Source organism: Perca fluviatilis, chromosome 9, assembly GCF_010015445.1.
Source record: "Perca fluviatilis chromosome 9, GENO_Pfluv_1.0, whole genome shotgun sequence".
Lineage (NCBI taxonomy): Eukaryota > Metazoa > Chordata > Actinopteri > Perciformes > Percidae > Perca > Perca fluviatilis.
This window is the reverse complement of record NC_053120.1, coordinates 36,483,129-36,507,439: the sequence shown is the minus strand read 5'-3', so window position 1 is coordinate 36,507,439 and position 24,311 is coordinate 36,483,129. Positions and strand designations below refer to the sequence as shown.

General features: G+C 43.0%; 2 protein-coding genes across 2 annotated transcripts; both read left to right on the top strand.

Annotated features, from left to right (window-relative positions):
• The first annotated feature begins 1,815 nt into the window (after positions 1–1,815).
• On the top strand, positions 1,816–21,269 carry pde6d (phosphodiesterase 6D, cGMP-specific, rod, delta). The gene is made up of 5 exons (XM_039810708.1): positions 1,816–2,064; positions 11,804–11,892; positions 13,366–13,491; positions 16,114–16,219; positions 19,994–21,269. Exons 1-5 carry the CDS (start codon positions 2,015–2,017, stop codon positions 20,073–20,075), a joined length of 453 nt encoding a protein of 150 aa, XP_039666642.1. The 5' UTR covers positions 1,816–2,014; the 3' UTR covers positions 20,076–21,269.
• Positions 21,270–23,011: 1,742 nt separating this feature from the next.
• On the top strand, positions 23,012–24,056 carry nanos2 (nanos homolog 2). Its single transcript, XM_039810706.1, has one exon. The coding sequence runs from the start codon at positions 23,175–23,177 to the stop codon at positions 23,823–23,825; it is 651 nt and encodes a 216-aa protein (XP_039666640.1). The 5' UTR covers positions 23,012–23,174; the 3' UTR covers positions 23,826–24,056.
• Positions 24,057–24,311: the final 255 nt, after the last annotated feature.

Genomic DNA, 24,311 nt, shown 5'->3' with positions numbered 1-24,311 from the left:
AAAAGAGACTTCAGATACAGTATTAGGGGACCACTAAGGTCTATATAAAAGAGACTTCAGATACAGTATTAGGGGACCACTAAGGTCTATATAAAAGAGACTTCAGATACAGTATTAGGGGACCACTAAGGTCTATATAAAAGAGACTTCAGATATAGTATTAGGGGACCACTAAGGCCTATATAAAAGAGACTTCAGATACAGTATTAGGAGACCACTAAGGTCTATATAAAAGAGACTTCAGATACAGTATTAGGGGACCACTAAGGTCTATAAAAAGAGACTTCAGATACAATATTAGGGGACCACTAAGGCCTATATAAAAGAGACTTCAGATACACTATTAGGGGACCACTAAGGCCTATATAAAAGAGACTTCAGATACAGTATTAGGGGACCACTAAGGCCTATATAAAGGCATCCAAAGAGCACCATGTCATGGGACCTTTAAGTTCCCTCGGCTGCCCCTGGTACACATCTTTCTGGTACTCCAACCACTTCTGGTGTACATATGAGCCAGATATTTACGTACAGTCGCTGAAGAACAGAGAAAAAGCTGTGTGTCTCTGTGCCACATGTATGTTTTAACATAAAAAGATAATTTATAAAATCATGCTAACAATTATTTTAATAGCTTAGTATTCTATGCAGAAAAGGTATAAAGGCTTTAGGCCGCCCTACACTTTATTGTAAGCTCAGTTTAATATGCAACTTGATTTTTAATTGAAATTTAATTTTTAATACAATATTAGTAGTAGGGGTCCCTTCTCCGTCTCTCTTTCAGTTAAGGGGTCCTTGATTTAAAAATCGTTGAAGAACCCTGCTGGTCTAGAGTTACAGAAGTAACTTGGTAGGTCAGGGTTATGACGGCGCATCAGTCATGAGTGGTAAGCACTTTGGTGTCTCTACTTGCATTAAGGAAGAAGCAAAGCATGCCTTTTATGAGCATTGTAATGCCCACTGCTTGAATCTTGTCCTGGTCGACACAGCCAAGTCTGTACTGTCCGATAGCTTATTTTTTAAAATTAAATTGGGACAAAGAGATATTCTCGAGCGACAGCTTGTGGCTGATGGTCTGGGTGATGGGGGTCTGGGTGACCCTGCACCGCGGGTAGTTGCTCCTCTATGGACGGCAGCTCCGTACCAGTATATTTTGTGAGCATGTGTTTGCGGGGAAGGACTGGTTTGGCCACTTTTGTGTTTGGCAGAAATAGTTTTTGTTGATTGCTTAAACATTTCCAGTTCCCAAAACACACACAACATTTCCCTTAACCGTAAACTGTTTCCACACAATATTTATAAGTCACTGTGCCAGCTGACAGTCAGTCAACTGCTGCTGGGAACTACTGCCTCAGCGTTGTAATATAATAACAAAAGCAAGCGCGCGTGCACACACACACACACACACACACACACACACACACACACACACACACACACACACACACACACACACACACACACATCCAGAAGTGGTAATTTATTTTTATTTTTATTATTGTTAGTAGCCTAGTAATACACATATATGACCTGATATTACCACATTATAGCCTACCTCATATTGACTTTCATATTTTCGTTTTATTTAAATTGTGTGATATTCAGCATGTGTAGCTACACTTTAAAAGATAAATTAGTGGTACATGCACAAGACTGGCACGAGCGGTGTCGCCATGGCCCTAGCAGTCACTGCTCAGTGTGCGCGGCGTTGCCCCTGGTGACGCGTCTCTATCGAGAGTAGGCCCCGCCCATGCATCTCACTCTCGGCCTGTGGTTGGCTGTCAGCAGCTACACTGCGCCGTTGACTGGCTGGGCTAGCTGTCTGTCGGTTAGCTGGGTATATTTAGCTGATTGCATTATCGGATGAGATTTAACCTGCAGTGCAACAATCTAGAGTTAAGGACATCCATATAGTTGATGGTGTTTTCATGCCGAGGAACTAAGCTAACATCTAGCAGCAGCTGGATCTTCTGTGTGAGGAGCACCGACAACAACAGACACAACAGGTTCCGAGATGTCTTCAGACGAAGACAGGGCCAAGGAGATCCTCAAGGGCTTCAGACTGTATCCTTTCTGCTCCGACACGGTGCTCTGCTCCCTGTTCATCACTGACTCTAACTAGCGTTAGCGTTAGCAGAGGAGTTAGCATGCTGTGACTGAGTGAGAAGCTACAGGCAGGTTAGCATTAGCTGCGGCGGCTAGCTGCCACCAGTCCCGCCTCTCGCTGTCCGCTACAGCCATGTCCGTCTTAATGCGAACATGGGGACTAGCTAGCTACAGCATTAAATGTTGTTGTAGTTAGGAACCAGCTGTTCTCATCTGAAACACGGCCTGCCAGCTAACACGGGTGGCCTCGGCTCTGGCTAACTGCTAGTGTTGCTAGACTTAAGTAGCTGTTAGCTGTTAGCTGTATGATGCTACATAACGGTGACAGATGGGAGATGTCAAACCCAGGTGGGACCCTATCTACAGACAAGGCAGTCCACTTAAGTGCTGCTCTGCCTAACAGTCTTTTCAGTGTGTTGTATTGTAGTTATAATAATAAATAATAATAATAATAATAATACACTTATAATAGCACCTTTCATATCATAAAATGCAGCTCAAACTAGAGCTGATATTTTATCGATATCGTGATATGAGACTAGATATCGTGTTACATTTTGGATATCGTAATATCGTTATAAGGCATGTGTCTTTTCCTTACAGTAAAGTGATATCATTTTCTGAACTTACCATACTGTTGTAACTGTTCTATTATTTGCCTTTACCCACTTAGTCATTATATTCACATCACTGATGATTATTTATCAAAAATCTCATTGTGTAAATATTTTGTAAAAGCACCAATAGTCAACACTACAATATCGTTGCGGTATCGATATCGAGGTATTTGGTCAAAAATATCGTTATATTTGATTATCTCCATATCGCCCAGCCCTAGCTCAAACTGCTTTACTGAGAAGTCAATAACACAGATATAACAAACAGGAGACAGCGAAATGATGCAATAATAAAATCCCTTAATAAATGAAAATAGGATCATACTGGTAATAATAAAACCAATTTGTTGATAGTGATAGCAACACTTTAAAAGCCATAAAACAAGTATAATAAATATTAAAGAAACTGTTATCAAATGATAACAGTGATGTTAAATTAAAAGCAAGATCATAAAAGTAGGGTTTGGAGCTTTGTTCCAAACCTTTGGTGCACAACAACACAAAGCTGCTTCGCTCACAACCTGAGGGAGACCTATAATAATATTATTATATTAATAATAATGATAATAAGCATTTAAAACCAGTGGAATCATTTAGGCCACAGTGTTATGATGCTGGTACTGCTGTGATGTGTTCTCTTTTCCTTGTTGTGGTTCAAGGTCCATTCCTCAAAAGCCACGTCTTTACTTTATATTACGTGTTGGACATTTTTCCAGTGGTGTTGTCTGTGTGTGTCACAGTGACTGACTGACTGACTGACTGACTGACTGACTGACTGACTGATGCAGAGAGTTCTAAATTCATCTGCAGACATGGCTGAAGACAGTCACTTGTTTTAAGAGGACTTTGGAAACAACTATACTGTTAGTATTCTCCCCTTTTAATGCTCTGTTTTACTCTTGTAGCACTTATTTGAATTTCCTGGTTGTGTTTGACTTACAGTCATCTACAAAATACCTAAAGCAGGGGTCTTCAACGTTTTTTTAAGCCAAGGACCCCTTAACTGAGAGACACGGAGCAGGGACCCCCTACTACATATATTGTATAAATTGAAGTTGCGTATTAAACTGGGCCTACAATAACGTGTGGGCGACTATAGCCTTTAAACATACCTTTTTTTGTTGTTGCATAGAATACTAAGCTATTAAAATAATAATTGTTGGCATGATTTTATAAATCACGTTTTAATGTAAAATCACATGTGGCACAGTGAATCCTTAGGATGAACTGTATCTGTAGATGGCCTTAGTGCCTACTTTACCTATAGGCCAGTAAGCCTATCATCAATGTTTTTTTCACAAATAGGCTGATTTATATCTGCTAAAAATAGGTTGGAATTATGTTAAGATATATTAGTTTTTGAAACGAACTTTCAAAAAATTAACAATAATTTGGACTAACTCTGAGGACCCCATAGGGGCCCCGGACCCCCCTGTTGAAGATCTCTGACCTAAAGCGTTGTTGAACATTTCCATTCATCTCTGCTCATGACAAATCATTCGTGGTTAGGAATGTGCTGTAAACTGGTTTTGCATTTTAAAGTGTGTTGGTGGTCACATCGGCTGATCTGACTGCATGTACTCTCACACTATTCGTTAGGGGCTTTCCAAACACCAGCTGCCTGCTCCACAGCAGCTTCTCAACATTAAGTTCCAGAGAAAAGCTGAAGCAGCCACCTCTCACTCACTCACTCACTCACTCACTCACTCATTTCAATTCAAGTCTTGTGCCTCTCTCTGCAAAATAATATGACAAAAATAATCATCTGAGCCAAGCTTTCTGAACTGCCGCGTGGACCGACTCGTCCTGTCGCTGGTGTTTATTGGATCCTGTCTCTACTTTATTGTGCTGTCAGTGTAGAATCCCAGGGTCCACATTCAGACAGAGGTTCAGTTGGGACAGCCCAAAGGACACACATCTGCACGGTCCACATACTTTACAGTTTTTTTACGATCACTTTGCTACTAATTTCAGAACCTTGACGTCATTTTTCAAAACTCTAGACACAAAACTCAAAACGATCATCACTTGTAACACAGGCTGTCCAATGTTCAAAACATTGCATTGTGCATTCATATCTTTAAATAAATCTTGCACTTGCACAATCATTGGTTCAAAAGACAAATTGATTGTGAAATACCAAAGAAACGTTGAAACGTTACTTTAGATCACCCACACACAAGCTACCCATAGTTTCACTGGGTCATCGTTCGTACAATCATTAAATATTGTAGTACAAAATAAGTGATACCTTTTTCATTATGGTACTAGATGTAAATACATCCCTGTAAAAGTACTGCAGTAGTAGAGAGAAAACTACAGACTGTGGATTCATTGACCATAACCTGAAATGTATTGATGAAAAACAATACAGTATCACAACATAGGTTTATTTGAATCAAAGTGAAATAATTAGCTACAAAATAGAAAAGACAGTACTGTAAAACATCAAATGCAGTGTTCCTCAACTTGCTTGTACTGTAAAAAGCTAAACAAAGAAGTGATTACTGTACTTCTACATCTTCATCAACTCTGTCTTGTGGATTTGGCCACAGGTTCTCATCTACATTGCAATTAGCCAAACATCTTGGAAAAAACCTTCGGGCATGGCGAACAATGTGGTACAAGTATATATGTATATGTATATATACAGTACAGTGTATGTATATATATATATATCCAAGGGCCTGCATGCATACAGTGCAGTACTGTCAATACTGTAAATAGTCTCAAAGGTGGTACATGGGACCATAGAAACAGTGTCTGATAAACAGTAATACATTACAGTAAAGAAGGATGATGAAATATTACATCCATAGATCATGTAGTCTAATTGGTTCATGTTCCACACTAATTGGTGACAATGAATCTCGTTATCTTGAAACTTTCATGATCTAAACATGGAATATTGTTTGTCTGTTTCCATACAGTCATTAAGAGTAATGCAACAGTTACTTATCATTTAGAGTAGTTGTATCGATTGATAGTTAGATGATTGTAATGGAATGAATAGACAATTATCTAAAATGTAATGTGTGAAATACTTTTTGAAATAGTAGTACTTTGATGTTAAGTTGTGTCATATTTAACAGGTGATCTTTGTTAAATGAACAAATGATCTTTGGTTTATGTGTGTTGTATCCAAGCAATTGAAAAAAGTATTAGAGTTTTGAAAAATTTGCATTTTGATCATTGGTTGTGAGTTTTGTGTCTAGAGTTTTGAAAAATTACGTCAAGGTTCTGAAATTAGTAGCAAAGTGATTGTAAAAACTGTAATCATCTGTCCGTGTCCAACATGTATGAACGCAGACATACGTACTTGCCGACAAACACTGGATGTAGTCCAAACAGAACCAGGTGTGCGTGGCCCCTTTAAGCTGATCCACCTGAGCTGAACAGGAAGCAGGATGGATGTTACAGCTCATCTACTGATAGTATTAAACCTCCATCATTATTTGACAGCCCTTGACAGACAGTCACAGTAACAACAACGCAAAAAGTAGTCCCATTTGCTTGAAGTGGGCTGTTTTAAAGTTGGTTTGTTTGGGTCACAGTAAATGTGCCAGATAACATCTGCTGCTGTAAGCGCCCAGCTTGTAGATTATGTTTTTATGAAAGCAGACTGCAGCTTTGTGGATGAGGTGGGGCAAACTGATGCTTCCCATATTACTGAAGACACCTTTGGATGTGACCACCTAGTACCGAATTAGCCTCAGTAATTCCTTCTAATGAGCAGCCGAGCAGTGCATACTGCAACAGAGACCCAGTGAAAGCAGGACGAACAGCTTCAGTTAGTATAATAGCAATACAGTGTGTGTGTGTGTGTGTGTGTGTGTGTGTGTGTGTGTGTGTGTGTGTGTGTGTGTGTGTGTGTGTGTGTGTGTGTGTGGCCTCTTGCTGTAGCGGGGTAATGCCTAAATCCACGATTTAGTGACCAGGGATTTACTACCTTCTGTCCATGCTGGCTAAAGCCAACACGGAGAGCTTGTGTTCCACACTGCTCCCATCGCCATTTGTTGTCCAAATCCTTTTTAAGAATATGACTAGGAATATAAAACTGGCTCTACAGCTATGAGAACAGGCCGTCAACTTGGGAAGTTTTCTCACTTTGTTGTTTACGGAGGTTCACCTGCCAATTGGTAGTCTCACATATTCCAACCAAACTGCTAACTGATTATATTGTTATTCTGAGATAGTTAAAAAAAATAAAAAGGAGAAAGTTATGCCCAAACTTTTCAAAAAGAAACGATCACGGCCAACAATAACCTAATCAGCGCCGACCTTTTTCATTCGTTGTTGCAAAAGTGAACAGAATAGTGAAGTTTCAAACCATTTCAAATGCTTATTTTCTGAGAGAAGGACTCCGAATTCAAGCATTGAACTGTAGGATGCTTCTCTGACTTTGCCAGATCACTGAGGCAGCCTCAGTTATTGGGAGCAGAGACTTCCCCCCGGGCCTGCTCCATTGACCTGAGAGCCCTCGAACTGGATGATGATGATGATGATGGTCATCTGTAACAGTTGTTGTTGAACAGGCCAGAGCAGTGTGTTGGGCTATAGAGGTGTTCAGAGTGTTGGGCTGCAGAGGTAGGGGGGCAGTGGTGGCCTAGAGGTTAGAGAAGCGTGGTTAAAACGTACTGCCTGCCTAAATTCTCTCCTCCTCAATTGAGTGTTCATTAAATGCTCCTGTGTAATTCATCAAGGTCTTCAAATTAGTTGTCTTTCCGTAACAGCGGCCGTCCTCTCAACCATTAACGCATCTTTATAAATAAACAAAGACTAAACAGTGACAGCAGCTTCTCACTGGGGGCTTATTAGCCTGTGTGTGTGTGTGTGTGTGTGTGTGTGTGTGTGTGTGTGTGTGTGTGTGTGTGTGTGTGTGTGTGTGTGTGTGTGTGTGTGTGTGTGTGTGTGTGTGTGTGTGTCCCTGGGGAGGCTGGTGCAGCTTTGTATGTTGTTGGAAGAGCTGTGAGAGTGAATGGAGGAAAAGAAGACACACCTGATCCGATGTGAACAGTAAACGTGTGTTGTGATCTTTGACATCCGCTGACATCGTAAACCACCTGCTAAAGGAGGCCGCTGTTCTTTTGTCGGCAGTGACCGGTTCAGAAATGAGGGGAGTGAAAGAGGATTGTTCTGGAAGGTGTGGAGGATGATGGGTTTGATGTGGGAGATTGGATTTAGTTAGACTTGAGAGGATTACAGAAACCATTCAACTCAGCACACTTTACGGGGGGGGGGGGGGGGGGGGAGAAAAAAAAAAAAGAGGAAAAAAAAAAAAACAAAAAAAAAAAAAAAAAAAAAAAAAAAAGGGGAAAAAAAAAAAAAATGTAAAGCCAGAGAAAAAGGGGGGGGGGTTGGGGGCCCCCCCCCCAACACCGGTGTTTTTTTTTTTTTTTTTTTTTGTGTGTGGTTATGTGCACCGTTGGTGGGTTGGTTTTTTTTTTTTTTTTCCTTTTTTTTTTTTTTTTTTTTTTTTTTTTTTTTTTTTTTTTTTTTTTTTTTTTTTTTTTTTTGATGTACCCTCACCTTCCTCCTGAACATTGACAGCGTATCAAATCTCCCCCAGTTAAAAAAGCCTGTTATAGTCTGTCACCTCCCTCTGTCCTCCTAAATATGACAAGCTGGTGAAGCCGCTGCTCATCATTACGGAGGCGCTGACCTCTCCTAAACACACTCCGTGTCTTCTCCGGAATCGTCTGAGAACCAACTGATGTATGACTGTCAAACTGAGGAATATGCTGTCCTCTCAGACGACTGTGAGTGTGTGGGCTGTGAGTGTAACAGTATGCTAACTGTCCCTTTTAAGGCGCTGACACACCAGCCCGATTATCGGCCGTCGGACAGTCTGGCGAGGTCGGTGACTCGAGTCTGGTCGGTGTGTTCCGTGCCGTCGTCAGCCATCGGAGCCGTCGGCCGATTTGACTTGTTGAATCGGCCGGTGGGCAGTCGGACTCGATGACCAGTCTGATTGGTGGAGTGCTAGCCCTCGACTAGCGACTCAGTGCACGAGAAAACCGGAGCTTACAACGCCAGTATCTTCTTGTTACTAGCCATCGTATTTTCTTCCGTTCAGCGAGTAATGACAACAACGATCCTTCTTGACTACTAAACGTTCTTTGATGAAAACAATGGCTGACGACAGCGTGCTCTGTGTTTACGAGGTCTAGAGAGATGTTCCGTCATTTCCGGTTTTTATTTTTCGGGCGACAATACCGATTAGCCTGCTGTTATGGAGACGTATTACGTCTCGCGCACGCGTACGCTCAAGTCGGCGTCGCTTCGGGGGGTGTTCCAAGGCACTTTTTGTGACCTCGGGGAGCCAACCAATCGGCCCAACTGCCTTTTCTGCCGACGGGTTGGTGTGTCAGAGCCTTTAGGAGTTGTGTGTTAGGAGGCAGTTGGGATGGAGGGCTTCACAGATGGTGTGGAGTCCAGTGCATGTGTGTGTGACACTAAGTACTATCTGAGTGTGACAGGGTGCCGAGTGGGGGATGTTCAGGAACAGAGGGCGGCGTGTCCGTCAGTCTGATATATTCACAGTTAAAGTGTGCCGCCAACACTTCCTCTGCAGAGGGAAGCAGCAGCACCCTGAGCAGCTGACCAGTCCAGTAGCCGATGGTCAGTTCTCTTAGAAGTAAACAAGCGCAGGCTTTGCCTTCAGTCATCAAATATCACCGCCCACCTCCGTCAATCGTAGATCAGTAGCGCTTGTTGGGAGCATTTCAACCTGGGCCTGGGTTAAACATCCATTTAGTCACTGACGACCAGCCCACTTCCTGTCGGGCGGGCGCGGGGGGGGGGAACGACAGTGAGTGTCCTGCAGGCTCTGCCACTGACAGCTGTATTGTGTGGACAGTCAGGACCAGCTGACCCGCTGACAGACACACCTCCACACGGCTGTCTTTAGCTGACCTGGAAGCTTTTCGTTCACCTTTCATCCGCACTCAGTTTGGACCAACAATGCTTTCTAAAGCATGATATAATAAATATATATTACTTCAATCAAATCCATGACTCAGCAGTAGGGTTGGGCATCGTTTGGATTTTAACAATTCTGATTCCAATTGCGATTCTTCCTTTCGATTCCGGTTCTTATCGATTCTCGATCCCGATTCTTTGAGGAGTGGAGGTGAAACGGGTCACATGCTTATTATTTCACAAATAAGAGGAAAGTTTGATTTTGATTCAATGGTGGTTTGCAGTTTTACCGGGCGTAAAACAAAGCCAGACTAGAGCTCCACGGCTGGAACACAACTAGCGCCTGGCCGCTACGGAAACCAAAACTTAAACGTGTTAAATGTGGAACCGATGATTTGGAGGATTGAAACCAAATCCTCCAAACGATTCCAATAAAGAAACGATTCCGATGGAATTGTAAATTTTTGGAACGATTCCATGTAGGAATCGGTTCTCGATGCCCAATCCATGACTCAGCACTGTCCTCGTCAGCTGTTTGTAGATTAGTAGTTTGTATACTGGTACATACTATATACATCAATGTGTATCATAGCTGGAACCAAATAAAGCTGCACAGCCACATGTCGGGGGGGGGGGGTTGCTTTGTTTTGTGTGTGTATCAGGGTTATTATAGGAAACAAAAACTAAAATAAGCAATGAAAAACTAAAATAAAAACTATAACTAAACTGAAACTATATTGCTAGGTTAAAAAAATCCGAATTAAAACAAAAACTAATAAAAATATCTGGAGCAGTTTCAATAGGGCCGTCACCCACCGACCGTACCGACAGCAGTCGGTGCTTGGCCCTAATAAAATAAATGAACTGAAATAAACGTAAAGCATTTCAGTTTTTTTGCCAAAATTAGATGACCTTGACATTGACGTTCCAAAAGGTGGCGCTGTGCTGCTATTGCTTCACATCGGACACTAAAGTAGCTCAAAGATCAAACGTAAAAACGCCATGGCTGTTCTCCAACCAGGCGTTCTGTATGAATATGTAGTCACATACTTCTGAGACATTATAGCTTGCTGGCAGTGTGTGTGAAGGCTCGGCAGGGAAGTGGGCTTGTCATTAGTGACTGAATGGATGTTTAACCCAGGCCCAACAATTCTCCACCAGTCACAGGTGGGTGGGGGTGATCTTTGACGCCTGAAGGCCAAGCCTGCACTTCTTTACTGCTAACATTAACTGACCTTATTGATAAGACGAGTCAGCTGGTAGTAGGGCTGTAGTCAAGACAACCTTTATCGAGTCCAAGACAAGTCCAAGTTCAGGACTAGTCGAGACCAAGTCAAGACCGAGTCCAAAGAGGTTGGAGTCCGAGTCAAGACTGAGTCCAGGACAAAAAAAAAAAAAAGTCTTATGATGCCTCTGCAGGTGTCTTTACGAAGTTGGATGTTGTCCCACAGGTTTCTGAAATTGTTGCTTTGCAGAATTTGCAGTCTGCCCTGTGTTTCTTTTTAAGCGCAGTGCTGAGAAATTCCTGATGATTTCTATAACCAAATTTGATTATGGCCGAATTGGCGGACGTCTTCGTTTGTTACAGTGTGTGTGTGAATCAATGAAAATGAATGGCAATAACGTTAGCAGGGCACGCAGATGCAGGGCGTGCAAAGATAAATCTAGTGTGTGATTGGTTATCAGGTGGCCAGTGTTTCACTTTCCCTCCAATATTATTATAAACATAATAAAGACACCTGGACTCGGTCAAGACCAAAAGCCATATTTGGCAAGACCAGTGGCAGAGGACCGAGACAAGAACAAGTCCAAATACCAGCGAGTCCGAGACCATAGAAAAAGTCCGGACTCAAGACGGTTTTTCTATACTACAGCTCTGGCTGGTAGTGACTACCAACGTGCACACACCTCCCTAACTGGGAACAGCTGGCAGAGAGATGGGGCAGCAGGATCTCCTCACTGACCTGCTGTCAGCTGGTAGTGGTAGGCTCCAAATCTTTATAGGAGAAATCACAGCAACTTTCCAGATTAAATATCCTGTTAACTCATTTTTCGAGTGATGGGTACTGTGGGTGGATTACACGAGCGCATTGTTCCCCCAAATATTCATGATGTTCTGTTCCGTAGCTGGTTGTTGTCACTCAACCTTTTCCTGACAGAAACTGGATGAATCTTCGAGATGCAGAGACGGGCAAAGTGCTGTGGCAGGGAACTGAGGACCTGTCTGTGCCAGGAGTCGAACATGAAGGTACATCACACACATGCACACACACACAGACACACACACACACACACACACACACACACACAGACCGCTTTCAGACCAGCTTACCACAGTTCCTTACAATCATTAGAAAGAGTTATTCCCACCATTCATCATTCTGACTGTAGCTCTGAAGAAACAGGATTTAAATGTGTCACACACAAAAACAATATGTTGTGAGTGGCTTCAGGCTGTGCATAAAGACTAGTGTGAAAATAAGAACAAGATAAAAAAATATATATAAATGTGTGTATATATATATATTGTGCTCAGCATAAGTGAATACACCCATGCTAAATTGGCATGGTTTTATTTGAGTTAGCCTAATAGCTGGTTTGATTTGCATTGAGAGATGATCTTATGGAAAGTACCCCATGCCAATCTCTAGGTATGGTGAAGGGTATATGATGATGGGGGGCTATTTTAATTCCAAAGGCCAAGGGAACTTTATCAGGATGCATAGTATCCTGGATCCATGAAATAACTGGCCTTTAAAAATCGAAATCTGCCTGCCTCTATGGGAATTTAACATAGGGGTGTACTGACTTATGCCCCCTGTATTTTAAGGAAGAACATTTATTTATTTACGAAACATATTCATTCACAAAGAAAATTGTTGTCCTTAAAGGTTGGATTTTTTTCCCCTCATTTTTTAAATAAGGCATTAAGATCAATTTCAAAAAGATTATTTTTGTATTCCTCTTTTTAGTCAACTTTAGCACGGGTGTATTCACTTATGCTGAACACTATATATATACTGTGTATATATGAAATGTACAGGCCCCTATTTGAAGGAAGATTATATAATAAAAAGGACAGTGTGCCACAAAGCTGAGGATATACTGAGGTCATTTTGAGTGCCTATTAGTGGTTTAGATAGTCTGGTTCAATTGTGTGGAGTTGATTATAAAGCTGTGTAATGAGCCCTAGCTAAAGTCTGACCATAACTACAAGCTTCATTAGACTCTGTGTATATTTAAAAGATGACATGCTAAAGGAGAGACATAAACAGAATATAGAGTTCTGTTAAAAGCTCTGATATCTCACCAATCAGAGCATGTTCCCATCACCTTTTCACGACCGCTTCAATGTGTGACTAATGCTGTGTGTTAGATGTTGTAGTGTGTTGTTTTCTGTGATCATTTGAGCTCCTGTAAAGTGTCTCCAAGTATCCTGAAACCGATCTATAAATCAAATATAGTATTACTATCACCAGGGTATAGATTAACAGAAGAATCCTGATGTGTGGCACAATGGTTCCCGGTTGGCTACAGGAAGATAATTAACAAGTGTAAATTCTGTTTAAAAAAAAATACTCTGACATGATTTGCTGGTGTTTATTTAAATGCAGTTATTTATTATTTAAGTGTTTACATCTCAAAGCGTCTGGTTGCTATTGGTCACGTTTGGAATCCAAAGCTCTTCTCTCAGTTAATTCCAGTCGGTCTGTCTCTGCAGCTCGCGTCCCAAAGAAGATCCTGAAGTGTAAAGCCGTGTCCAGAGAACTGAACTTTTCCTCCTCAGAGAAACTGGAGAAGTTCCGACTGGAGCAGAAGGTTTTCTTCAAGGGACAGTGTCTAGAAGGTAATCTGAGCAGCTTAAAGCTGCAGTGTGTGTTGAACTGAATGTGTTGAACCGAGTGACAGTGTTGACCTTATGTCAAAGACGTCGTCGTCTATCTATCTAATGTATGTATGTATGTATATGTGTTGCAGAGAGATCCACTAAAATCAGCATGCTAACCCGCTAGCCTGGCCCGTGCTGTCTCCTTATACACATTGTACCTCGAGATGCGGTAGTGAGTCACTGTAGCGTCCACCATGAGAGGACGCAGGAGAGGGAGGGACAGTCAGGTATCTGCAGGGCTGAGAGGGGGGGGGGGGTCTGAATTCCCTGACACACCAACCTGATAATCGGCCGTCGGACAGTCTGGCGAGGTCAGTGACTCGAGTCTGTTTGGTGTGTTCCGTGTCGTCGGCCTTCATTTTGGCCGATTTGACATGTTGAATCGCAGGGCGGGCAGTCGGACTCAATGACCAGTCTGATTGGTGGCGTGCTAGCCCGGGAAATAACGAGCGGGATGAGCCTGACAAACGCCTCTCAAAATCTGACGAAAATCTTTTAAACTGACCTTTGTCGATCTCAAATGAAGACAATTCAGCAAATGCACGGCCTATTTCTCGCTTAAAAGGTTTTCAGAAAGACGTTTCAGTGAACTATTTTCGTAAAATACCAGATCGTAATCCGAACGAGCAGCCATTATTGTCGGCCGGAGAAACCAGACCCAACGTGACGCATTCGTCATTTACGGTTTTCATTTTTTTTGGGGCGACGATACAGATTAGAGCCGCCTGCAATTCTGGAGACCTACTACGTCTCGCGCACACGCAGAACGTACGCTCCAAGTCGCCACTTTTTTGACCTCGGGGAGCTCTGATCAGCCCGACTGCCTTTTCTGCCGACGGTCTGCCGTCGGGTTGGTGTGTCAGGGCCTTGAGGGAGGAGGGCAGGACTGGCCAGTGAGAGGACAAGACCTTCCAGACCCGAGATTGAAAAGATAAAGAGACGTGGCTGACTCACATTAAAAGCTCAAGATAAGATAATTAGTGTTGCATGAGCCCTTGAGTGTCTCAAGTTGTTTAAACATTTAACAAACTATAAAGATCTCATTTAGTTCCTCTGTCTTCAGGAGGTCAGGCCAACAGGTCTGAAACGGTTCACTTCTTTAGGTGTGCTGAAATGATTGTTAAATGTTTCCATATCTGAGAAACTAGCTACAACTTGAAAGACTTTGAGCAGGGGTGTAGTCTACGTGATACACAGGTATACGCAGTATACCCACTAAGAAAGCTCCAGGATTTCCATATACCCACTTACAAATGCCCAATGACACGCAACAACATACTTTCTATTATATTTTTTATATATTTTGAATTGTCATTTATGTTTTTCTTCTTCGCATAGGCTAAATAAAGTTATTTCCACCGTAAATTGGTGCATAAAAGTGTATCCAAATGCAGGAAATGAAGTCTTTGACGCTCAAAATTTCCCTGTGGGAGGGCACCCAGACCCCCCACTATGATATGCCCCCCCTCCCGCAAAGGCAGATTCTGGCCCATATATATAGGCCAATATATTTATATACAGTACAGTATACCCACTACAGTAAATTGGACTACACCACTGACTTTGAGGAAATAAAGGAAAGATGCAGTTAAAGGAAACCTCTACTCCTACACTTTAGCTTATCGCTGTAAAACTCCCGTTTGAACTTCTGTTATTACTCTATGTTTTACACCTTTCATCCCATTCCCAGTTTTCCATCTATTCCTACTGCTTCACCTTCTTCTAACACATTTCCAGCCAGCACTCCAGTGTAGCGTCAGCCTTTCAGCATCCAGTTCCTTCAGAAATTGCATTCTCTAGTTCTAAAGTGTTAACCACTTTTTCTTTACAAGGCCATATTTCTCAAACTGCCTCCTTACAAATGTTCTCTGCTGACTCCTGAAACTATCCATAGCTGTCACACGAACAGATGATGTGTCATTCCTCCAACACACACACATGCACTGTCTTTGGTGAAAGTGCTTTTCAAGGTTTTGCCCCTCATTTTGGTGTGAGCTACAGAGTCGCATTAAAGCTGAAGCACAGAGGACTATAAAAACAGGATTAAGGACTATCGCTTTTTTGGTGGATGTCATTTGTAAATTTTTAAATTTATTATTATAATTTTTAAGGTGGCTGAGATGAAATTTAGGGGGGCTTGAACCCCCCTAAAAAGGGTCTAAAATCGCCACTGCTCAATGGGAAGATTCCTAGTGAGATGACTGTTAGCTGAGGGGCTAATACCTGCAGCAACACCAACAGAAAGCAGAGTAGGGCGAGGTAATGTCGTGATAAAATGCTTGGGTTTCCTAAAATGTGCCATAAGATCCGTCGGTTGCGAACTGTTGCTGTGTTACAGCCCTGTCTGGTTCCCTGTTACTGTGTGTGTTTCCATTGCAGTGCTGTCCCCCGGGGGCCCCTCGGTAAGCTCAGCTGTGTTCAGCAGGGCCCCGGGGACAGCACACACCAACACAACATGTTTGTGTTGCTGAGAATGTCTTTGGAGCGTCATGGCGCCCTGACACAGTATAAACTACAGCAATAATGATAATGAGCTGTGTCTGTCTGTCTATCTGTCTGTCTGTCTGTGTCTCTGTCCAGAATGGTTCTTTGAGTTTGGTTTTGTCATCCCTAACTCCACCAACACGTGGCAGTCTCTGATCGAAGCAGCTCCAGAGTCCCAGATGATGCCAGCCAACGTTCTAACGTGAGTCTCCACTTCTCTGTCGTATGTTTTCGTGCTGCGGACACATTGCTCAGCCTGAACAGCTGCAACTCACCAGCACACGGCACACGTCTCCGGGCCAGCTCACCTGTGTGCTGCGTTGACTAATCGGATCTGATGTTCGGATCATTCAGTGACAGTGTTTGGAAGATCGTCGCACTCGTTTGTACATGTTTAAAGGATCATTTATTACAAACGTGGGTCTTATTTTCATAGTTCTATCAATCATTTCTGTCAGTTATGATAACATTGTATACACCTGAGATGTGGGGACACTGAAGGGCGATGGGTCAGAAACACAAAGCCACGGGTTAGTCTGCGTTCACACAGCTTGCATCGGCCGTCAGACGGTGTGGCAAAAACTCAGGTCTTTCCATTCTTTTTATTTTTTCTTTAAGATTATTTTTTGGGCATTTTTAGGCCTTTGACAGGGCAGCTGAAGACATGAATGTGGGGGGGGGAGTGTGTGTAGCTGGGAGCTGGAAAAAACCTGCAGCGGCCAGCAGCCAAAGGTTGAGACCGAGTCAACTAGAATGTCAACCCCACGTCACGCTGCGGTGGCCAGTCATGTGCGCGGGGGTCAGACTTGTCGGTGTGTTTTGAGGCGGTGTGAGAGTCCCGTACAGGGAAACAGGAAACAGGAAACATCACTGCCTCTATCGCTGCCACAGGAAAGTTTTAAAACGCCAAACACAAGCTCTGAACTGCCCGGGAGTTTGTGAAACACCTGACCTCCGTCCCTCCTTCTCTTTTCTGTCTCTCCAGGAAATGAAGTTGCCTTCAAGTGCGATTGGAACCATCCAGATCTATAAATCATATCCCTGTTTTTCTAACGTAGACATGTAATCTTGCAGCCCTCTCCTGGCATTATGTCACGTGACCCTTTGGCGATTCGTTTAATAGTTGACAGCTAATTGATTCATCTTTGCGGCTCACGTTGTGATGATCTGAATCTGAATTCTGCATTGTTTCCATTTACTGCACTGCACTGGTTACCTGTTTACATTTACTCCTGCATTCATTTCATCAATGCCCTTGCACTGCTAACACCCAAAACTGCATAATATATTTATTTTTTTATTCCATAACCTGCCCATAAACCTGTGTAATATACATATGTATATCACATGTATGTGGATATATACATACACATACACATATATACATATATATATATATATATATATATATATATATATATATATATATATATATATATATATATATATATATATATATACAGTACAGGCCAAAAGTTTGGACAAACCTTCTCATTCAATGCGTTTCCTTTTTATTTTCATGACTATTTACATTGTAGATTCTCACTGAAGGCATCAAAACTATGAATATGGAAAATATGGAATTATGTACTTAACAAAAAAGTGTGAAATAACTGAAAACATGTCTTATATTTTAGATTCTTCAAAGTAGCCACCCTTTGCTTTTTTATTAATAAGGGAAAACATTTCACTAATTAACCCTGACAAAGCACACCTGTGAAGTGAAAACCATTTCAGGTGACTACCTCATGAAGCTCATTGAGAGAACACCAAGGGTTTGCAGAGTTATCAAAAAAAGCAAAGGGTGGAAGAATCTAAAATATAAGACATGTTTTCAGTTCTTTCACACTTTTTTGTTAAGTACATAATTCCATATGTGTTCATTCATAGTTTTGATGCCTTCAGTGAGAATCTACAATGTAAATAGTCATGAAAATAAAGAAACACATTGAATGAGAAGGTGTGTCCAAACTTTTGGCCTGTACTGTGTATATATATATATATATATATACACAGTACGGCAACATTTCTGCCCCCCACAGTATCAGAAATAGGGCTGCATTGTTAGAGTGCATGTCGAAGAACGTTTGTATTTTAGGTGCATTATTTACATGCTGAAGTAGTTACACTGCATTAAGATAATGTAATTAATAGTGGGTTTATTGTTATTTGCTACAGAATGCTTAGCCTATATGTCAAGATCAAAGTTGGCCTATATAGTAACTCAAAAAATACACTATCAATCAATACAATCACAACTGAAAATATGCAGTGTTTCCTTTTAGGATTTTTTTTAGCAGTGGGGGCAGGTCCGAACACCGCAATTCTGTAGCAAATAACAATAATCCCACTATTAATGACATTATCTTAATGCAGTGTCACTACTTCAGCATGTAAATAATGCACCTAAAATACAAACGTGAGCAAGGGCGTTGAGCAATCGCTATTATATCGAATCAACCGCTACGTGCAATTTAGCTCGCAGGTGAAGAATACAAACAACGAGCTGACAACAGAAGTTATACCACTTATAGTTCTCAAGGACGTACACACACCATCTCAACTGGCTTATCATCCGGACAGCTTCTCTTTTTCCTTTCTGCCTTTTTCTGCAGAGTGACCGCGCTATTCTCCGACATGCACTCTAACTATGCAGCCCTATTTCTGATACCGTGGGGGGCCGCCACGGTCAAATCAACATAGAGGAAACACTGATATGCCTCAGTGACTACGTTTACAAGCTGTCAATTTTCGGGTTATGGTCGGGTTAAGGTCACTATTCGGGTTTCTGAAACATTCGGAATAACCCGTTTACATGCGTGAGCAGAGAGAGTTACTCCTACATGGAATTTGTAATCAATTGGCGATATCCCGACGTAAACGGCGAGGCACGGTTAGCGTCTGGACGTAGCCTACGGACAACCTTAAGACGCAATAACTTTTCGGTCACCTTCTTATAAATCTCACTATCTCGGTACTTTCTGCCGTCAACAAAAGACATTATATTCATGGTTTTCACCACACTAATAAAGAAACTGGTTTCCTCCTCGCTCCAAAAGTGTGGTGCTGTGCTGCGTCTCGCCATGTTTACCTCTACTTCTTGTTTACTTCCGGTATACTGCGCGCAGGTTTTCTGCATTGACATATATATAACTATATTATTATAGTATATAATTATTATTATAACTATGTTTTCTGGCACATACAAGAAGTTCCTCTACTCAAAAGACCAAGATTCCTTGTGAATAGAACATGCGCAGAACACAAATCAATGTTCCTTTTGATGGGATATGCCGATACGCGTTTAGATGACCAAAATTTCGGGTTAGAAAAGGGGTAACCCAGGTAGCATATTCGGGTTTTTAAAAACCAGAATATGAGCATTTTTATTTTTTGTTTTTGCCGGTGTTTACATGGCCGTGCGCGACTGGGTTATTGCTAATATTCCGGTTTTGAACGGGTTATTGGCTGCATATAAACGTAGTCATTGTGTGTGTGAATAGAGGTGAATAAATATATTTGTTTGTGTTGCAGCAAAGTGTCAGTTCTGTTTCATGGGGGGGGGGGGTATTCGGACCTGCCCCCACTGCTAAAAAAATCCTAAAGGAAACACTGTGTATATATATATATTTTTTTTATTTTATATAATTATTTATATAGAATGTCTATTTATACTCTCTATACTCCTTATCTGTAATCTGGAAAACCTGCATTTATCTAACTATACACTGTTGTACATAATTAATCTTTAAAGTCTACATAACTGCACAGAATACTGTACTCAACCTGCACTTGGGTATTTAATGCTTCTTTTGCACTTCTGGTTGGTTGTCAACTGCTTTCCATTGGCTCTGTCCCTGTACTCTGCTAAATGACAGTAAAGTTGAATCTAATCTAATCATCTGAAATGTTTCTGTAACTTTGTGTACTCCTTCATGGGTTGATGCTGATGTCTCCGTGTGTCTCTGTCTTCCAGTGGTAATGTGATCATAGAGACCAAGTTCTACGACGACGACCTCCACGTCAGTACCTCCAGGGTACGACTCTTCTACGTCTGACCTCTGACCGCTCACTCTGACCTTCCAAACCGCCGACGTCCTGCCAAGGTCTATAGATTACCGAGGTTAGCTACAGTAAACGGCTCATCGCTGACCTGGGATCAGCACATCCGGACGAACCCAGCTGTGGTCCCTCAGCCAGTGACGTGAGCTGTGTGTTTGGTTGTTTTCATGTTTCGTGTCCACCTGAAAACTTGTTGTAAACCTTTTTTTTGGGGGGGGAGGAGAGGGGAGAGGAGGAGGAGAGCGCCCTCTGCTGTTTCCTCTGTCTCTCTGTATCCCTAACCCTCCAGACTGTTCCACTGTAAATACCCTCCACTGATCTCCAGTCAGCCAGGGAGCCACTCAGGAACACAACATCAGACGTGAAACCTGTCTGCTGGGACCTTCTCCTTTCTGTTGGAAAACACTGCTCTCCGCATGACAAGGGAGGACGCTCAGAGTCTCTGCTGAGCTGCGTGTTCAACGTGTCCTCCTGCTCATCACAACCCCCAACCCCAACCCCACCCCCACCCCCCACCCCCCTAGATAACACTTCCTCCAGCTGTGTCCCACTTCCTGTGAAGTCCACTCTCCCTGACAGAGTAGATCATTGTGTCCCACTCCACCAGTCAAACGCAGCCTCTGTTTGTAGTCAGTAACATGCAAAGTCAGAAAATGGTTCCGTGACATCAGAAAAATAGAAGTTTTACGCGTGTATTTGGACACAGCAACTCAGCTCTGAGAAGGTCCACTTTTACGAGCTGACGAGGACCGCCTGAACGCATCGTTGATGGCGGTCTCCGCGAGGTCCAGTGGTAGCTGTAGTCCTCTGAAGTGGGACACAGCATCCATCAACCCGTTTCCTGTTTCCTGAGGACATGAGCCTGGTCAGAACAGTGATGTTTTAGGATGAGAAGCTGCACACTGACGCGTCTTTTATTACATCCACTCACATGCTTGTACTTATAATGCTTGACTTTTAACTAAACCCTTATCCGGTGTAGACCTGCGTCATTTACTCTCTAGTAGTTGACAGTTTGAGCCCAGCTAGCCCCAGATGCTAACAGCTGCTCAGCTCAGCTCTGTACATTCTGGCTTCACTGCGTGGATGTCACTGTTTGTTTGTTTTTTCCTAGCGGCTAACTGAGCTGTGTAAAATAGTTTTAATATGACACAAGTTGTGGATTAAAGTTATCCAATGTTGTAATAACATGAGGTGTGTGTGTATGTGTGTGTGTGTGTGTGTGTGTGTGTGTGTGTGTGTGTGTGTGTGTGTGTGTGTGTGTGTGTGTGTGTGTGTGTGTGTGGTCCTTATTGTGTTGTTTTTAGATAACGTGCACCTGTGTGTGTTGGGCATCTCTGACACAAACAGCTTTATTCTGACCAGCTGACATTTAGTAAAGACAGGCTGCTGCTGATTGATCACATCACATCACAGCTCCACACAGCGGCCACCCCAACCAGACCGCAGACAGCAGCAGGGCACAGGGAACTCTGCAGCACTGCTACAACTAATATAAGAACAAGAAGAAGGAGTGTGATGAAATTATCCAAATCCAGAGTGTGTTTTAATGTCCGTACATTTAAAAAGACAGAGGAAGAAAGAGCAGAGCAGATGGCGGTCAGACAGCAGGTGCTTAATGTCTGTCTGCACCTGCAGCTTCAACACTGTTACAGCGAGGAGCTCAGGTCAGCATCGGGTCACACACACACACACACACACACACAAACACACACACACAAAGACAGACAAAGACACACACGCAGACAGAGACACACAAACACACACAGACAGACATATGTGGTCACCTGCAGCTTCAACACTTACAGAAAGGAGCTCAGGTCACACACACAGATACACACAAAGACAGACAGAGACACACACACACAAACCTACAGACCCACAGACACACACACACACACACACAAAGACAGATGTGGTCACCTGCAGCTTCAACACTGTTACAGAAAGGAGCTTAGGTCACACACACACACACAAAGACAGACATGTGGTCACCTGCAGCTTCAACACTTACAGAAAGGAGCTCAGGTCACACACACTCACAGAGACACACATACACACAAAGACAGACAGAGATGCACACACACACACACACACACAAACCTACAGACACACAGACACACACACACACACAAAGACAGATGTGGTCACCTGCAGCTTCAACACTGTTACAGAAAGGAGCTCAGGTCACACACACACACACACAGAGACACACACACACAAAGACAGACAGAGACGCACACACACACAAACCTACACACACACAGACAGACAGAGACACACTCACACACAAAGACAGAAAGAGACGCACACACAGACAGAGATACACACACACAGACAGACAGACAGAGATACACACAGACAGACAGAGACACACACACACAAACCTACACACTCACAGACAGACAGAGATACACACAGACAGACAGAGACACACTCACACACAAAGACAGAAAGAGACACACAGACAGACAGGCAGACATATGAGGTCACCTGCAGCTTCAACACTGTTACAGAGCAGACGCTGTGGCACCAGAGCTCCTCAGGCCAGCATCAGGTCACAAACACACATCATTATTTATTGGTATTAGTTTATGTTATGATGTTATCAGTTACCTTTTGCCCCCAACATACAGCCGGCTTTTCATATAGTTTAATAGTTGTATTGTACATGTTTGTTTATTCATGTTAACGTTTCTTTTACATTTATTTATTTCCTTTCAATGTGTTTATGTATGCATCATCCACCAATGCACATTCCCTGTAAGTGATACCTACGTGGCAATCATCCTTTCTGATTCTAATTATTTCTGCATACTGTAAGTTATACAGTGTGTGTGTGTGTGTGTGTGTGTGTGTGTGTGTGTGTGTGTGATGGAGGAGTGTGAGTGTTTTTTTGTGTGTGTGTGTTTTGTGTGTAGGAGTGTGTGTGTGTGTGTGTGTGTGTGACCTCAGTGTAACCTGCAGCAGGTGCATCATATGGATGAAAGAGCAGCGGACACCTGCCCGCAGACTGCAGGTGGGATGGGGGGGGGGGGATCAGGGTCAGCACCGAAACATTGTTGCACTTTAAAGACTCTCAGACGTCTACAAATATGGGATGGTCCAACACACACACACACATACACACACACACACACACACACACACACACACACACACACTCTCACTCTGCAGCGCTCATTTTCTCTGCAGCTATGGAAAGACAGGTCAGGGTCCAGGGCTCGCTGCTCTCTGCCTGGAACAGCGGCTTCGACATGTGGCATGACTACATGAAGCTGGGCTGCCTGCTCAAGAGGCTGGCCGACAGCCACAGAGACTCCGGGGAGGGAGACTGCGGGGAGGGACACATCGAGGCCCCGAAGAGACAATCAGCGGCGGCACCGTGGAGCCACATCCGAACCTCTCCAAACCTAGAGACCAGCTCAGCCTCAGTCAGCAGCCTGTCTGACACCAGCTGCACCGGGACGGACACCAGCTGCACCGGGACGGACTCCAGCTGCACCGGGACCTCCTCCTCAGGGTACTGTGGCTTCTGTAAGCAGAACGGGGAGTCTCCGCGGGTGTACCGGTCGCACAACCTGAAATCAGACTACGGGAAAGTCACGTGCCCGATCCTCTGGAACTACACGTGTCCCATATGTGAAGCCACCGGGGAGAGCGCTCACACGCGCCGCTACTGCCCGCAGGCACAGCGGCTGGAGGCTGGGCGGATGCTGCCGGGGCCCCGGTCCCGGTCCTGGTAACACCGGGACACTGGAGTATTGAGGACACCGGAAACACTGTACATATTTACCTTAACATGTTTGGGCAATGAGTTCGTGTTTACATCGACGGTTGTAAGTTTGTGCATTAATATGTTAGTGTCATCCTGCACAGAGAGAGATAGAGTTTAATTCAGCGTTTCATTCATTCATGTTATCCAACCTGTAATATCTGCCCTCTGTGCATTATCAGGAATAAATCAGGGAACAGTTCTTCTGCTTTGTTGTTTGATTTGAGCTTGAAAAACAGAACAATAACATTCAGTTGCTGTCATTGAAAAAAAAGAAAATGGGCCTAGAGATATATTTCCAGTCAGATGAATATGCAACACTGCAGGAAAAAACTTGATTTTTCAGTTTAGAGGTGTTGTGCTCTTTATCTTCCAGAACATGTCTTCTATTCATCAGACTGGTGGAAAGATTTCTTTTACTACACTTTGTCTTTTCGTGTCTGTAGATTTCTCCTTA

Bases quoted from the DNA above. Each gene is read 5' to 3' on its own strand.
- pde6d (XM_039810708.1), top strand. From the start codon at position 2,015: ATGTCTTCAGACGAAGACAGGGCCAAGGAGATCCTCAAGGGCTTCAGA. The intron at 13,492-16,113 runs GTAATCTGAGCA...GTCTCTGTCCAG, and splicing joins CAAGGGACAGTGTCTAGAAG to AATGGTTCTTTGAGTTTGGT. The intron at 16,220-19,993 runs GTGAGTCTCCAC...TCTGTCTTCCAG, and splicing joins ATGCCAGCCAACGTTCTAAC to TGGTAATGTGATCATAGAGA.
- nanos2 (XM_039810706.1), top strand. From the start codon at position 23,175: ATGGGATGGTCCAACACACACACACACATACACACACACACACACACA.